Source organism: Nerophis ophidion, linkage group LG03 (assembly GCF_033978795.1).
Source record: "Nerophis ophidion isolate RoL-2023_Sa linkage group LG03, RoL_Noph_v1.0, whole genome shotgun sequence".
Lineage (NCBI taxonomy): Eukaryota > Metazoa > Chordata > Actinopteri > Syngnathiformes > Syngnathidae > Nerophis > Nerophis ophidion.
In genome coordinates, this window is record NC_084613.1 from 61,211,283 (window position 1) to 61,228,500 (window position 17,218).

A 17,218-nucleotide genomic window follows, 5' to 3' on the forward strand; every position below is an offset into this window, starting at 1 on the left:
GGTACACTCGAGGGAGTACTGGAGAGTGCTCCCCCGGGTCATTCCCTTGTTCTGCTGGGGGACTTCAACGCTCATGTTGGTAACGACAGTGAAACCTGGAGAGGCGTGATTGGGAAGAATGGTCGCCCGGATCTGAACCCGAGTGGTGTTTTGTTATTGGACTTCTGTGCTCGTCACAGTTTGTCCATAACAAACACCATGTTCAAACATAAGGGTGTCCATATGTGCACTTGGCACCAGGACACCTTAGGCCGCAGTTCCATGATCGACTTTGTAGTTGTGTCATCGGATTTGCGGCCTCATGTTTTGGACACTCGGGTAAAGAGAGGGGCGGAGCTTTCTACCGATCACCACCTAGTGGTGAGTTGGCTGCGATGGTGGGGGAGGATGCCGGACAGACCTGGCAGGCCCAAACGCATTGTGAGGGTTTGCTGGGAACGTCTGGCAGAGTCTCCTGTCAGAGAAAGTTTCAATTCCCACCTCCGGAGGAACTTTGAACATGTCACGAGGGAGGTGCTGGACATTGAGTCTGAGTGGACCATGTTCCGCACCTCTATTGTCGAGGCGGCTGATCAGAGCTGTGGCCGCAAGGCAGTTGGTGCTTGTCGTGGCGGTAATCCTAGAACCCGCTGGTGGACACCAGCGGTGAGGGATGCCGTCAAGCTGAAGAAGGAGTCCTATCGGGTTCTTTTGGCTCATAGGACTCCAGAGGCAGTGGACAGGTACCGACAGGCCAAGCGGTGTGCAGCTTCAGCGGTCACAGAGACAAAAACTCGGACATGGGAAGAGTTTGGGGACGCCATGGAAAATGACTTCCGGACAGCTTTGAAACGATTCTGGACCACCATCCGCCGCCTCAGGAAGGGGAAGGATGGTGTTCTGCTGACCTCAACTGCGGATGTTGTGGATAGGTGGAAGGAATACATTGAAGACCTCCTCAATCCCACCAACACGTCTTCCTATGAGGAAGCAGTGCCTGGGGAATCTGTGGTGGACTCTCCTATTTCTGGGGCTGAGGTTGCTGAGGTAGTTAATAAGCTCCTCGGTGGCAAGGCCCCAGGGGTGGATGAGATCCGGCCGGAGTTCCTCAAGGCTCTGGATGTTGTGGGGCTGTCTTGGTTGACAAGACTCTGCAGCATCGCGTGGACATCGGGGGCGGTACCTCTGGATTGGCAGACCGGGGTGGTGGTCCCTCTCTTTAAGAAGGGGGACCGGAGGGTGTGTTCCAACTATCGTGGGATCACACTCCTCAGCCTTCCCGGTAAGGTTTATTCAGGTGTACTGGAGAGGAGGCTACGCCGGATAGTCGAACCTCGGATTCAGGAGGAACAGTGTGGTTTTCGTCCTGGTCGTGGAACTGTGGACCAGCTCTATACTCTCGGCAGGGTTCTTGAGTGTGCATGGGAGTTTGCCCAACCAGTCTACATGTGCTTTGTGGACTTGGAGAAAGCATTCGACCGTGTCCCTCGGGAAGTCCTGTGGGGAGTGCTCAGAGAGTATGGGGTATCGGACTGTCTTATTATGGCAGTCCGATCCCTGTACGATCAGTGTCAGAGCTTGGTCCGCATTGCTGGCAGTAAGTCGGACACGTTTCCAGTGAGGGTTGGACTCTGCCAAGGTTGCCCTTTGTCACCGATTCTGTTCATAACTTTTATGGACAGAATTTCTAGGCGCAGTCAAGGTGTTGAGGGGTTCCGGTTTGGTGGCCGCGGGATTAGGTCTCTGCTTTTTGCAGACGATTTTGTGGTCCTGTTGGCTTCATCTGGCCGGGATCTTCAGCTCTCACTGGATCGGTTCGCAGCCGAGTGTGAAGCGGCCGGAATGGGAATCAGCACCTCCAAATCCGAGTCCATGGTTCTCTCCCGGAAAAGGGTGGAGTGCCATCTCTGGGTTGGGGAGGAGACCCTGCCCCAAGTGGAGGAGTTCAAGTACCTAGGAGTCTTGTTCACGAGTGGGGGAAGAGTGGATCGGTGCCGCGTCTTCAGTAATGCGGACGTTGTACCGATCCGTTGTGGTGAAGAAGGAGCTGAGCCGGAAGGCAAAGCTCTCAATTTACCGGTCGATCTACGTTCCCATCCTCACCTATGGTCATGAGCTTTGGGTCACGACCGAAAGGATAAGATCACGGGTACAAGCGGCCGAAATGAGTTTCCTCCGCTGTGTGGCGGGGCTCTCCCTTAGAGATAGGGTGAGAAGTTCTGTCATCCGGGAGGAACTCAAAGTAAAACCGCTGCTCCTCCACATCGAGAGGAGCCAGATGAGGTGGTTCGGGCATCTGGTCAGGATGCCACCCGAATGCCTCCCGAGGGAGGTGTTTAGGGCACGTCCAACCGGTAGAAGGCCACGGGGAAGACCCAGGACACGTTGGGAAGACTATGTCTCCCGGCTGGCCTGGGAACGCCTCGGGATCCCCTGGGAAGAGCTAGACGAAGTGGCTGGGGAAAGGGAAGTCTGGGCTTCCCTGCTTAGGCTGCTTCCCCCGCGACCCGACCTCGGATAAGCGGAAGAAGATGGATGGATGGATGGATGGATATACTCTTGAACAAAACTACAAGTGTTTAGATTTTGCGATGGTGGATTTTAGATGTTGGATTGTAACCAAAATGCATCAATTGAATATGTTTTAATTAGCCCGTCATCCAGCAGTTTTAGTATTATAAAATACTGATGCTGAATACACAATATGTCTAATATTTTTATTTTTGACAGTACATGTATGTTGACAAGCATACATAGGACGGAGCTGCAGCGCAATCGCCTCCTTTGTCACAGCTATTTCTGCTTATGCCAGTTTGTGTGACTTTTCTAGACATGTAAGATAGACACAGCGGCTGCAGAACAATTCTACTCTTGATAAATCATTTTGTGCGCTAACTAATAATTGCATGTTCTCATTCCTGTATTGTGGGCGTTTTGATGTTTAAAATATACTCTGCATATTCATAGAAAATGGATGCATGGATGGATATTCATGAAGACAGACACGCTCAATGGATTGCGGTCCTTATTTTGCTCACTTAAGGAAATCCCTCTGCGCACAAGCATTGTAGATCAGCTCTTTTTTCAGCAGGTTTGGATGTGTTCTAATTCACACAAACCTTTTGTAGATCAGTGCCACAGTGTATTAACTCATTAGGTCTAAAATCAGGGTGGAAAAAATGTGTTTGTTAAAATGTATTACAACTGCAGGTAATCTTTCTTAAAACCTAGAATGCCAATATGAAATATATATGTTATATAGTGTGGTGACAAATTTGACCATAACTCTGGTTTTGCCTTGGAGATTGACACCATTTAAAGACTTGTATGGTGGAATCTGGACTTTCGACTTGATTTGAAACAGATCATTGTTATGCTGCACCTGCATGGATATGGATATGAATGTGTGGACTCCTGAATGTTTTAAACCACAGGCTGAGCAAAAGTTTTAGACTATAGAGGAAGGGTGTCAAACTCAATCACACAAGCGGCCAAAGTTCAACGCACACTTACGGCATACCCACACGCACATTCGTCATCTCTGTGGTCGCTTTTTCTGGCTTGGACAAAATGTGCATGACAGCCTGTGAATGTGTTATGTGGCTTGACTTTTTTTTAATCTCCATTTGTGTGGATTGACTTTTTTTAACATTGTGGAGTAAATATGCGATTTTTAAAAATATCCGCCCCTGTTCAACAAGTTCTTTTTCGCGACAGTCAGACAGTCCGTATAAACCTCTTGACTGATGAACCGGGAAAACCAGAGGGGTATACTACGGTAACGCCGTTTTGTGTACACAATGAGACAGCCGATATTTTTTTCTTTTTAATAAAGTGATTGTTGATCGACCATCTCTTCGTCATCCTTTTAACATCTCGGCAAAAGTTACAATATTTTATATGCAAAAAAACTCTGCAGAATCCGAGAGATTTGTAACTTCTGGCAATATGTTAGTAGACCAAGGAAATTTCTGGGAATATTCTGCTGAAACAAGAAAAGTTGGCAAGTTTGAGAATGTGTCTAAGAAGCACGCGTTTCCGAGCATGCGTTGTTGTGGTTACAATGATCAATTTTTTGACTGTATTGTCATGCGTATTTTTTGTGTTTTTTGTACAAAATGGTTTAATAGTTAAAGTGGTGTCTTTTTAGTCGTGTACAGTTAAATTATTGCTATTTTTGGTGGTATGTGTTTATATACAAGGTGTATACTGTATGTATGACAGGAGTGAGTTAGTTCATTTAATACATTTTCCATGCGGGCCAGATGCACGTTAATTTTTAAATGACCCCGCAGGCCGGATGAGAAACCTCCACGGGCCGGGAGTTTGACACATATTCTTTAGAGTTACAAAGTTAAATTCTGTTGAAGTTTTCTTTCATGTAATTTTTTGTCAGACATTTACACTGTCATAACCTCCTGACGACATAGGCAAAACGGTTTCCTTTCTTTGAATGTGGCAGGATTGTTGATCTGCACAAGCAACACGCTTAGGGTTGGATGTAGTAGGACAGTGATTTGTACATTCTTAAAAGATCCTGAGATTTATGGGACAAAAAAGCCAAGTCGTATACTTTTTTGTGCCAAATACATGTACTAATATAAAATGGTTTGTATAGAGAAAGAACAAAAAAAACAATATATTGGTAACGAAAGGGGAAATTACATTCTGTAATCTTTCCGTTGCAATGGCATTTAAATAGTGTACAGTTCTATACAATTGCGTATATGTTGTGTGCAGGCGGAGTTCTTTGAGCCATTCTGGGACAGTGGGGAGGCAAGAGTTGGGGAGTGGGGTGCCAAAGGTTGGAAAGTGTGGATGGTCCAACAAGAGAAAGGAGGTTGGCTGCAGCCCTGTGAAGGTACAACACATTCTGAGTGAAAAAGAACTCTTTGAAAAGTTCAGCCCAATTAGTTTGCCACATGCATGAAACTGATTGTCTTTTTTTTGTCCACAGAGGAAGAAGAGGAAGAAGAAGACGAAGAGGAGGAAATAAAGGATCGGAAGCAGCCTCGATGGACTGTGTGGCTGAATGTGGAGTCCTCTCGTGAAGCCGCTCATTGGTTGCCCTGGAGACCCGACAAAGATAAGGGCCAGTCAGAAGAGGACTGTGACGATCCAGAGAGACAGGTAAAAATAAGTTATTTTATACTGTATATTAATAACTAACATGGTTACATTTGACTTTTTATCAGAATTGATATGACAACTTGGAAATCTTTCTGTTGGTGTTTCCATCTTAGGTGTTGTTCGATGACATCGGCCCTTCTTTAATATGCTTGTCCTCTTCCGAGCTTCAGCTCCGCCTCCTCCTCAATTTCTTGTCATTTCTGGGCCTTCCAGTGGAATCTGTTTTGTCGGCTAGCCCATGTCAGCCTGGCCTGGTGCTGGAGGACCTTTCGCTGCTCACTCAGGGTAAGAATAACACTATGGCCTGATCTACTAAAAGTTTGCATGTTTTAAAATATGTGAAAACTTGTTAGCACATGCAAAGCGGATCAACTAAGTTTGTGCGCAAAGGGAGCAAAAAAGAGAGTGCAATCCATTGAGCGTATCTGTCTTCATGAATATGATCTTAGAGCACTCAGTCGATCGCAACTGGACTCTTTGGTTTGTCTTAGTAGATGTTTCGCCTCTCATTCAATTAGGCTTTATCAGTTCATGCTCATAGACTTAGATTGGTCAGATCTAGTCAGACTAGATGGTTGGTCCGCCCAAGTCGGTTTTATTAGTTCATGCTCATAGACATAGATTGGTCAGATCTACTTAGATGAGATCTGACCAATCTAAGTCTATGAGCATGAAGTGATAAAACCTACTTGGCATGAACTGATGAAGCCTATTGGTCAGATCTGGTCAATCAATCAATTCAATCAATCAATTCCTTTATTGTCATTGTCATAAATAACACTTAAGTCATATGAGATCTGACAAATCCAAGTCTATGACAATGAACTAAATGAAGCCCTCTTGGATGAGAGGAGAAACTTGTCTTCTAAGACAAACCAGAGTCCAGTTACGATCGATTAAATGCCCTGGACTTACAATGACCCAGATGTATGAAAACATCCATAGACTTCATGACATTATGTCCTTCACAAGTGTATGTTATAAATTTATTTATTACATTTAGAGAGCGTGTAAACTGGCGGTTGCGTAGAAATGACTGTGAGAAAGGAGGTGAATATGCTGCAGTCCAATCCTATGCTTGCTTGTGTATGGACTCTAAAAAAAATTAATATTAGACGTATTGTATATTTAGGTATATCATTTTCTAATCATCCATCCATACATCCATTTTTCTACCGCATGAAGGTAATATACTATTACAATTAGAGGTGTCAAACGATTAAAATATTTAATTGCGATGTTTTTCAACTTTATGCTTTGCTAAGCAGTTCAACACAAAAGGACATAAACAAGCATTTAATGACAATAAAAAAATACCTGCAGTGCGTTGGTGTTTTGCTAGATTTTGTATTTCATAGGAACACAGAATTTGTATTTCAGAGAATGAGCTACATTTCCATGTTTAGATACTGGTTTTATGCATTATTAACACAAGATGTGAATTGTTACAATCAAGGTTTGATTGTCAAAAGTGTTTGGTTATGTAATCTGTGATTTTACTACTTAAAAAAATGTTTAGGAAATTCTGTATGTTACAATTTGTGCAAGTTAATGGTATTCATATATCTGCATGGCAATTTTTTAACCTTCTATTTATTAATAACATGCAAAAGTCAGGCTGCTAAACACTATCAATCAGAACAGGTTCTAAAAGAATATACACTTTTTTCAATCTGCTACAAAACATTTATTTAGGTAGAAATATAACAGATTACATTACAAAACATCTTTGACAAAGCCCAAATATTGTAAAACAATTTTTCATTGTTTTTGGTAGTTAGACCTGATGTGACGCCTTGAGCTGTTATTACAAAGCCGGAAATGTGTGATTGGTATGAGAAGATATGTCTCGACATGTTTTGACGAAAGTCTCTGACACAAGTGACTCTCGACTTCCTTTCTACTCTCTTTTTTTCTGCTGAGCTTTTTTTGCATCTTACCAAAGCAGTTTGTGTAACAATCTACATATCATGTTATCAATGCACTTAACTGTAATGTTAACACAGACGAAGCAGGTATTGGCTCCAATGATGTCATGTCATGGCAATCGAAAAATAAAATTATTATTTTCAGGAGAATGACTTTACCATGGCTTTGAACATGATATTTCTATATTGTCCCCCTTTCTTTGTGCATTTCTGTTCACTATTTTCGAGCTCTTGACTCAACAGTAACTGAACGGCTTTACATTTACTCACGCTAGGGAATGAATCAAGGGTCAAAAAAGAGTCACGGCAAATTAGTGCTGTTAAAAGAACTTAGCGTTAACGCGTTATTATGTGCATTTTCTTGCATTTAGATCATTCCAGATGCCTGAATGCGCTGCAGTGTTGTGATGGTCCTCCGCCCCCCGCAAACAGCATTGACCTTGTGCTAAAAATAGCATCAATTGTTTAGATTGTGATTCCATATTGCAGAAAAGGTTTTCCAAATTATAGACTTGTGCAGCGTGTTTAACGTTGCAAAACCCCACAGGTAATAGCATGACAGCATGAACGTAGAGGGAAATGAGTGTTTTCATGGATATATAATGCCCGTAGTAGATGCAAAAACCTAATTTGAATAGAGCGGTCTGCACCACTTCTGTACTTGTGATCAGTCTCAGAAGATCACACGCTACACGCCCACGAATAGTACACACAATTGTATAGCTGCACACACTGTTTAACACATGGTATTTGGATCTTAGTAGATTAGTCCCTATATGTATATTGGTGTTGTCCCTATCTGATATTTTTATCAGTCGAATATCGTAGTCTAACCCTCGGGTGATATCGGATATTAGCTCTTATGCAAGCAATCCTACAGGGTGTTTACTTGTGCAAAGCTCTGTAGCCAGTTAACTTCTAAATGTCCTCCAATAATCACACTAGGTAGGTCTTTTTTGTATTTTAGTGATGTCATTTAGAAAAGGTACCTGTGGTAGGCTATAGGCCAGGAAGTTGCAGCTACACAACAGCTAAGCAAACAATAGCACACAAGCTAGACGTACATAGAAAGTGTTTTTAATTGAACATTATTGCAGTTTTAAACACCAAATATGTCAATATAAACAAATATCAAAATATTTTAGTTGCATATTACCAACAGATACAAAGTCTTCAAGTGTATTTAAAAAGTAAAAACAAATATGTCCGCATAATTCCGCTTTCTGCTTCATGAACTCAATTTAAGGAATCATATTGACCACTAGGTATTGCCAAAAACTAATTATCAAGCCACTTCAAAAGCATAAATCTGTCATATTACATCCATCCGTTTTCTACCGCTTACCCATTTCGGGTCACGGACGGGCTGGAACCTATCCCAGCTGCACATGAGCGGAAGGCACGTACACCCTGGACAATTTTCCAACTCATTGCAGGGCCAACACAGACAGACAACATTCACACTCACCTTCACACACTAGGGCCAATTTAGTGTTGAAAATCAGCCTATGCCCAGGTGCATGTCTTTGTGGGTGGGAGGAAGCCGAAGTACCCAATGAGACCCAGTTACATGGAAAACATGCAAACTCCACAAAGAAAAACCCAGGACCTTCTCGCTGTGAGGAACGAGTGCTTACCACTGCGCCACGGTCATCGCCAATTTAAATATGATTGGTTCAATCATTCAAATCATTAATTATAAATCTAATGTATATACAGCTTGAGCATAAAAAAACTGTTTACTGTCTTCAAAATAAATGTTTCTAAATTATGAGAGCCCTCTACACATGAAATTACATAATTTAGTCACATTTGCACTCATTCATTAATCCAATATAGTAATGCTGCGGGAGGCTGAGGCAATCTGTGGCTATAATGAACAGTGCGGTCTGGTTGGTTTGGTCGCATCTGTACTACTGTAGTATTGATATATTTTTTGTTATTTTTATGCTTAATTTAAAGCGAAATGTTGCAGAATATGCTTAAAAAATGTTCGATATTTGGTAAAGCCGCAATATTTGAAGCGCGAGGTGGTGAGTGATGACTCTGTTTTCTATACCGATCATTGTTCTATGAGCAATTTCACTCAATTAAGCCATCTCTAACTTTCCATCCATTTTCTACCGCTTTTCCCTCATGGGGTCGCTAGAGCCTATCTCAGCTGCATTTGGGTAATAGGCGGGGTACACCCTGGACGAGTCGAAATACTTAAAGTATGAGCTATAGTTAATGCTGTTATCATATCGGATTAATATCGGTATGGGCCAAAACTCAAGGCTCCAATATCGGAGGTGAAAAAGTTGTATTGGGACACCCCTAATGTATACCCAAAGTCTGCCACTGAGGATTTCATCGGAAGCACAGGTCAGTTTTTTAGGTCGCATGTTGCTGTAGCAACCTGACCTTAAATAAGCAGAAGATGGATGCCGTTTGATATACTTTTGCATATTGATCATCTTGAAGGCAAACTAAATGGGCCATGTCTCCACTTAGGTACGGACCCCAGACATCCTCTTACCTCCCACAACCTCCCCAGCCTTGGGGTGAACTCTGTGGGTCACATGACCACACTCCAAGGAACCAGGAAGTGTGCAGGTCTCCCAAAGCAGGGTGAGAAGTTTGTGAGCAACATGTTCAATATGCTCCAACCAGCCTTACCGATCCAACACAGAGCAGCTCTGTCATTTAGCAGAATGCAGTATGAGAAAATGAAGGTTAGGACTTTTTTATCTGTGACCCTGATTTGAATTGTAAATCGTTTCATCGTTTCTGTATTTGTGTGTATGTCAGGTGTTGTGTTGCGTGCACGGCAACAAAAAGCGTCTTCGCTTTCAGAGCAAAAGCAGCAAGCGGATTGCCAAATCGCTGCTCAAAGAACCCGACAACCGCTCGTCTTTGGCATTGTGGCGGGAGTTCGCCCACCTGGAGTGGGTACTGGGTAACCTCGAAGAGGCACGGAAGGTGTTTTTCACAGCTACCACGCTTGGGGGCACAAAAGGCTTGTGCAACCCCACGCTCTGTGACTTGTGTCTGCTGTGGGCCCAGCTTGAGGTGGAGGATGTAGCAAGTGGGCCAGGTGGAGTGCTGAGTGATGGAGCGCCATCCCCAGCTGTGTGTCTACTAACTTTCCTGGCAGAAGGGAAATCTTCTTCACCTTCATCATCACCGTCTGTCTCCCCTGTTGCTATCTTGAAAGCCAGAAAGTCGTATGAACAAGCTCTGACTGCCAGTTTATCTGCATTGGACCAAGACCTCGGCAATGGAAAAGGTTCGCCCTCTTTATGAATTCCAAATATGTAAAAAAAAAAAAAAAAATGTCATTATGAAAAACGTAATGCTTGTCAAACAGAAACTCAACACTATTTTTAATTAGCACCTCATTAATATGATATTACAATTTAGCCATTTATAACTTCTTATTAAGGATCTGAACATTCTTTATTAATAGGAAAGTTTTTATGCTGCAGATTCTGATAGGATCATCTGAGTTTGATAGGCCGATACTGAACACATCTATTCCCTTTAAATGTTTAAATTTATTTACGGTGGGTGTTATTGACAGGGATGTGCCTGATGTGCATCGGCCGATTTTAATGGAAAGTATGTGATTGTCATTGCCGATTAATGCATTTTATTGTCGATCATAAACGCGATACCCTCTGGTTGACACTGTATTTATATTTAGTACCCAGCCTGTCAAGCGGCTAGCAGCTCATTGTGTATCTCTATGCACAGTGTGGAGCCGGTATCGGAAAAGGCAGCATAAAACCACGATCGCAACATCTCTAAATGACAGTTTAACAATATCAACACAATATTTAAACTAGTTCCTTATTCCTTATACATACAATTGTTTGAGTAAAACAAAATTAGTACTATACAATAACTAAAAAAAAAAGAAAAAAATACTTTCTATTACTTTCTTACATCCTTTGAATTTGGCCTTCAAAGTTCTCCTGGGTTCATGGAATCAATCCCTGAGTTTGAAAACATTAACAAGAAAACAACAAAAAGATTTTGAGAAAATAAAATGTCGACCTAACCACTCTAGTATCGTATCATATAATGATAGTACTCTTGGTATCGACACTGCCAATTCATGGATTGATCAGCACTCTTACTCTTACAGCATTTGTGATCAGCATTACAACACATTAAGCGACAATGGCGATCACATACTTTTTTACAAAAATCGGCCACATCCCTAATTATTAACCTATTTACGTGCGGTTTCAGAAACATTCAATTACCTGTTTAGGGAGCTTTCACACTTGCGATCTGTCAAACTTCAAGTTTAAATTCACGTGAGGGGGGAAACAATGTTTGTACTTCAATACTCTGGTCTAAAAAAAATTTTTTTTTTTAAAGACTCTTTATGCACGATTTCAACTAATAATAAATTATACTGGCATATTTGACATAAACAACATGCTTAACTATACGCATTATGTGTCAAAACCTTAAAAATTCCAAACAAACATTATGCATTATTATTATTATTATTATTATGGTTTTTTTCTATGCAGGGATATTTTTACCAGCTCAGATGCATTTGCAGTTCTGGATACTTTCTGGTTCATTGAAAATATCTTAGCATCATTGAATGAATATATATATATATATATATATATATATATATATATATATATATATATATATATATATATATATATGTATATATATATATATACATATGTATGTGTATATATATATATATATATATATATATATATATATATATATATATACATATGTATGTGTATATATATATGTGTGTATATATATATATATATATATATGTGTGTGTGTGTGTGTGTGTATGTATGTACGTATTTACAGTGGTGCAAAAAAATATTTAGTCAGCCACCGATTGTGCAAGTTCTCCCTCTTAAAATGATGACAGAGGTCTGTAATTTTCATCATATGTACACTTCAACTGTGAGAGACAGAATGTGAAAAAAAATCCAGGAATTCACATTGTAGGAATTTTAAAGAATTTATTTGTAAATTATGGTGGAAATATTGGACGATTGATCCGTGATAAGGAAAGAATGAATGGGGCCATGTATCGTGAGATTTTGAGCCAAAACCTCCTTCCATCAGTGAGAGCTTTGAATGGTTGACCAAATACTTATTTTCCACCATAATTTACAAATAAATTATTTAAAATTCTTACAATGTGAATTCCTTGATTTTTTTTCTCAAATTTTGTGTCTCACAGTTGAAGTATACCTATGATGAAAATTACAGACCTCTGTCATCATTTTAAGTTGGAGAACTTGCACAATCGGTGGCTGACTAAATACTTTTTTGCCCCACTGTATGTATGTAGATAGATAGATAGATTTGTGTTTGTTTGTTTTTTTGCTCAGTACATGTACCACCCCATCCACAAAGTTTTCCTAAACGTGTTTGTTTTTTGTACAATCCTGCTAACTAATTGACAATGAAAAAATACAACAATGTAATAACAACATTGTAGCTAGTAGTGTAAATTAAACCCAGTCAAAATAAAGCATTTAGTTGAGGAGCAGTAAAACTAAACAACCTGTGTTATTTTTTGTGATAATTCCATTTTAAGGTCAAGCTGGTGTCGGAGAAGAGAAGCTGAGGTTAAAAGGTCTTGTAGGCTGCTATGCACTGTTCCAGTACCTCACTATGGGCATCCAAGCAGCGAGCACAGTTTACGCCCAAGCCAGAGAACGAATGGACAGGTTGCATCGCACGCTAACATCAGACAACCTCTCACACAATGATCAATCTAGCAGCCAGCTGATTAAGAAGCTAGCTGTTGAGTGTGAGACGTTGGCGGTGCAGCAGGCATTACTGCTCAAGTACCACATGAGTGTCTGTGTGTTTCCACTTGCAACACTGAGAGACATGCTGACCTCTGCCCTTTTTTGCTGGCCTAGCAGTGCACCCCTCTGGAGCATATATGTACAGGTAAAGCAAATTATGAACTTTCATCATGCTCTCTTGTTACTTTTTCTCCTTTTTTTGACTTAATGATGGTCTTGCGACTTGTTTCAGATAGAAAACCATTACCATAGTGCTGGCCGAGCACGGCGCTTCTTTTACACCGTATGCAGGGATAGCAGCAGTGTTGTGCCACGGCTCTTTGCTATTGTTGCTGAACAGCAAAGAAAGCAGCTGGTGGATGCTGCACAAAGGTAAGAGTGGAATCAAATTGAAACATCCACAGAAATAAGTCTATACTTTTATCAGTACAGTATACAGTGTCAGTATTTATCGTCATATTTGCTTACCTTATATCATGTTTACATGTCATGCATCGTAACAGTTGTACCATTTATATCATGGGTCGTCAACATATCGATCTCGATGAACCAGTCGATCTTTGGAACATTACCAGTCGATCGCGTGTCCAACAGATCCGCCAACAGGCACACATTTTAGCATTTGAACACACCAGCACGACTCTGCCTCTCTTTCCTCAGCCTCACATTGGCCACGGCCACACCCCCTGAGCATGGCTGTAGCTGCACACTACACCTGCTTGTCTCGGAAAAGTGCTTTGTATGATGTGCACAAACGACTGTTGGAACGCATTAAACATTTTGGAGAATCCAACATCAAACAACTCTTCCCTCAACCACAAGTCCCTGACCTTCATCACTCGCCTGCTACGGGAAGCTAACAGGGAAAATACTAGAGTCTGTGAACATTGCTCCAAAGTACAGATTTTGTGTTGATTTATATATACAAAAGCAGACATTGAGACGTGCAAAAGCAATATAAGATAAAACAAGGCGGCAGCTACAGAAGGACTTCCCCGTTTATCCTCTCTTAATCAAACAGGAATACCTCTCCATGTGACCTTTTTTTTTATCTTCTTCTTTGTCATGAAAAAGGGACGTTTTTGTCATGAAAAAGGGAGGTTTTTGTGGTCTGTGCACTAATTGTGAGTGTATATTGTGTTTTTTATGTTGATTTAATAAAAAAAATATTATTTTTTTTACAAAAAATTCACTGCGGCCCGGTGGTTGGGGACCACTGCTTTAAACCATGTATATTTTAGCTGACAAGATTTACTATAACTTCTGTCAACTAAAATGATGAGGAATTAAGTCAACTAAAACTACACTAAAACAATAGAGGATAAATGTAGATGACTTAAGTAAGACTAAAACTAAAATACATTTTTGTCAAAAGACTATGACTAAAACTAAATTTAAAACTGCTGTCAAAATTAACACTGATGTCATATATGCTCCTATCTATACCATGTTTACATGCAATGTATCCTCATACTGAATGAGCACTACTCCATATCAAGTCATGTATCAAGAACTATATTTTTTACACCACTCCATATCATCATGTATTATTGTATTTGCACCACTCCATACCATGTTTACATTTCCTGTATCATCCCATTTGCACGATGTATCATACTATTTGTACCAATCCATATCATCATGTATCATACTATTTGCACCACTCCATATGATCACAAATATTACACCACTCCATATCATATTTGTGTTGGATATCCTATTTTCACCACCTCATAAAATGTTTACATGTCGTGTATAATATTTGCACCACTCTATATCATCACATACCACTCCACTCCATATCATGTTCACATGTTATATATCATATTTGCACCACCTCATATCATGTTTACATTTCAAGTACCATGTATATTTGAACCACTCCATATTTTCACGTTTCACCGTATTTGCACCTTTCCGTATCATCACGTATAATATCAATTACACCACTATGTATCATGTTTACGTGTTATATACGGTATCATTTTTGCACCACCTATCATGTTAATGTGTGGTTTACTATGTATAATATTTTAAGGACTACATGTTGTCATGTATCATTGTATTTGCACCACTCATGTATCATACTTGCATCACTACATATCATGTATCACATTTGCACCACACTATATCATGTATCATATTTTCACCACTTTATATCATGTTTACATGTAATGTAAAGTCATATTGGCTCCAATCCATACCAGGTTTACATGTCATGTGATTATGAATCATACTTTTGCACTACTCTATATCATCATATATTATTGTATTTGCACCACTCCATACCATGTCCATATTTCATGTATTATCCCATTGGCACTCCTCCATATCATATTTACACTATTTATATACATTTTAAACTCTAAATCAATGTTTTTACACCCATAACATATTTTATGACCATTTTAGATCCTGCGACAAAAGCGCCGCCTTGACTGTCCTACCCGAGAATGGCCTCAGCAACCGTATCCGAGGACTGTTTGAAAGCGCCATATTGACTGAAATGGGTGCACACTGTCCTTTACTTTGGAGGATGTACATTCACTACCTGGTAAGATGACATGAATTGGATTTGTTCCTTTATTGATTTAATTTACTATTTATATAGTAGTCAATCACAACACCTAAATCCTTGTTAGCTGTGTTGCTATACATACATAGAGCATTTTTTTTCCAGTTGAAAAACTGATACACTGTTTCATAGATTGTTTGTATTTTTATTTGGTTTGTATTATTAGGTGTCAGAGGGCAACATGGATAAAGCCAAGGGACTTTTCTACAAAGCTTTACAGAATATTCCCTGGGTGAAGGTATGACATAGACTGTTTCAATTCACACATTTCCATACTTTCACTTTGTAGACTGCATAATTACATTCTAAGGGCCTGTATTTTGAATTTGGATTTTGCACTCAAATTGCTAAATGTAAGTGCGTGAAATAAAATAGCACAGCCAACAAGAAGTCCTCTGTCTTCATGTATGTGTGTATTAATGAATACATGGATGATTGGGGATTTTCATTCATGCAGATGTGTGTTTGCATACATGTTTTTAACCTGGGTCTATACATGGTGTGTCTTTAACCAGGGCTTATACATGGATGCAGTGCAGCTGTTTCCTGAGAATCTACAGGAGTTTATAGATCTGATGACGGAGAAAGAACTGCGACTCAGACTGCCATTAGAAGAACTCGATATACTACTGGAAGACTGAAACAATCACACTCAAATATTGCTTAGCAGTAAAGGAACATTTCATTCATTTTTCATTATGAACCAGAATGGATTTGTGTATGTCTACAATTCACAAAAAAAATGTTTTACTAGTTGTTGATTACAATATAATGTGTTTAAAATACTTTTGGGTTTTAATTATAAGAAAAAGTATAATTATTCATTTTTTAATTCAATTTTCTGTACTTCTCTAGTTTTTGTCCTCTTTCATGATGGGACAATTTATTTCACAGTGTTTGTTATCAGTTGTGTGCAATATACTGTATAAAAGTCAATGATCCACAATGTCAATATAGCTAAGCAAAATAGCTTGCCAACGTCTGTTTTACTATAATTTTACGTTATGTCAATATTTGGTTCAACAATTCAAATATGAAAAAACATTACTACTACTAGTACCATAATTTGTTGACGGTCCCTTCTGCTGCCTATACCGCGCCGTGGTTTGACGCATTGCAGATCAGTTCCGACCAATCATCTGCCTCTGTAGAGCGCGTACAACATTGCGGCTCCGCCTTATCCAATCAGGGATCACCTCTCAAAAGCAAAACCCCATCTTGTCAAAAGTATGTCAGCAACAATTTACGAAACGTATCCTTCCGCCGACATTGGTAAAAGAAAATAGTGTACCACTGCAGCTGTCAAACATTTTTACATTTTTAAAGATATTTACTTTGAATATAATGTTTTTTTAGGGCATTTTTTTGCAGGTCGAAATATTTACATAAAGTACATATGTACCAATATTGACTAAAACAGGGTATCGCTAGGCGTTAGAAGAGGCAGTTATAGGCGGGACCTGTGCGGAGGAATACAAGGAGCTTGTAGAGACTCGCCTCCACACCTCAACTCAGTCTTGTTCACAAGCCGCCGACGTCCATTACACCTCAGCCTGTAGCGTTAGCAGACCACCACGCGCAATTGAAGCAAATATGGTGAGTAATTCTGCTTAACAACATTTTTGCCATATTTAACAAATACGTCCGAACCAGCAACACCAGAATATCATAAATGAATGCTCAGGGTTTAGCTGATGAGCTGTTGTTGAAATGTCCTCGCGTATGCGACTGCAGTAGAATCAATTGCTAGCATGCTAACATCGAGTTGTTCTAAGAATTGGACTGGCAGTAGGCAGCATAGTATTTGA

General features: G+C 40.1%; 2 protein-coding genes across 2 annotated transcripts in view; both read left to right on the top strand.

Moving 5' to 3' along the window:
* nrde2 (NRDE-2, necessary for RNA interference, domain containing) overlaps positions 1-16,388 on the top strand; it is a 32,605-nt gene extending 16,217 nt beyond the window's left edge. Inside the window, exons 10-19 of the mRNA XM_061895773.1 lie at positions 4,720-4,840; positions 4,937-5,109; positions 5,223-5,394; positions 9,531-9,751; positions 9,828-10,305; positions 12,619-12,980; positions 13,068-13,207; positions 15,248-15,389; positions 15,577-15,648; positions 15,926-16,388. Of these exons, the coding sequence (XP_061751757.1) occupies positions 4,720-4,840; positions 4,937-5,109; positions 5,223-5,394; positions 9,531-9,751; positions 9,828-10,305; positions 12,619-12,980; positions 13,068-13,207; positions 15,248-15,389; positions 15,577-15,648; positions 15,926-16,051 (2,007 nt within the window). The 3' untranslated portion in view covers positions 16,052-16,388. The remainder of the gene's footprint in view (positions 1-4,719; positions 4,841-4,936; positions 5,110-5,222; positions 5,395-9,530; positions 9,752-9,827; positions 10,306-12,618; positions 12,981-13,067; positions 13,208-15,247; positions 15,390-15,576; positions 15,649-15,925) is intronic.
* Positions 16,389-16,870: 482 nt separating this feature from the next.
* The window catches only part of LOC133549892 (calmodulin-alpha-like), a 36,282-nt gene continuing 35,934 nt past the window's right edge, over positions 16,871-17,218 (top strand). The window contains exon 1 of the mRNA XM_061895775.1: positions 16,871-17,006. Within this exon, the coding sequence (XP_061751759.1) occupies positions 17,004-17,006 (3 nt within the window). The 5' untranslated portion in view covers positions 16,871-17,003. The remainder of the gene's footprint in view (positions 17,007-17,218) is intronic.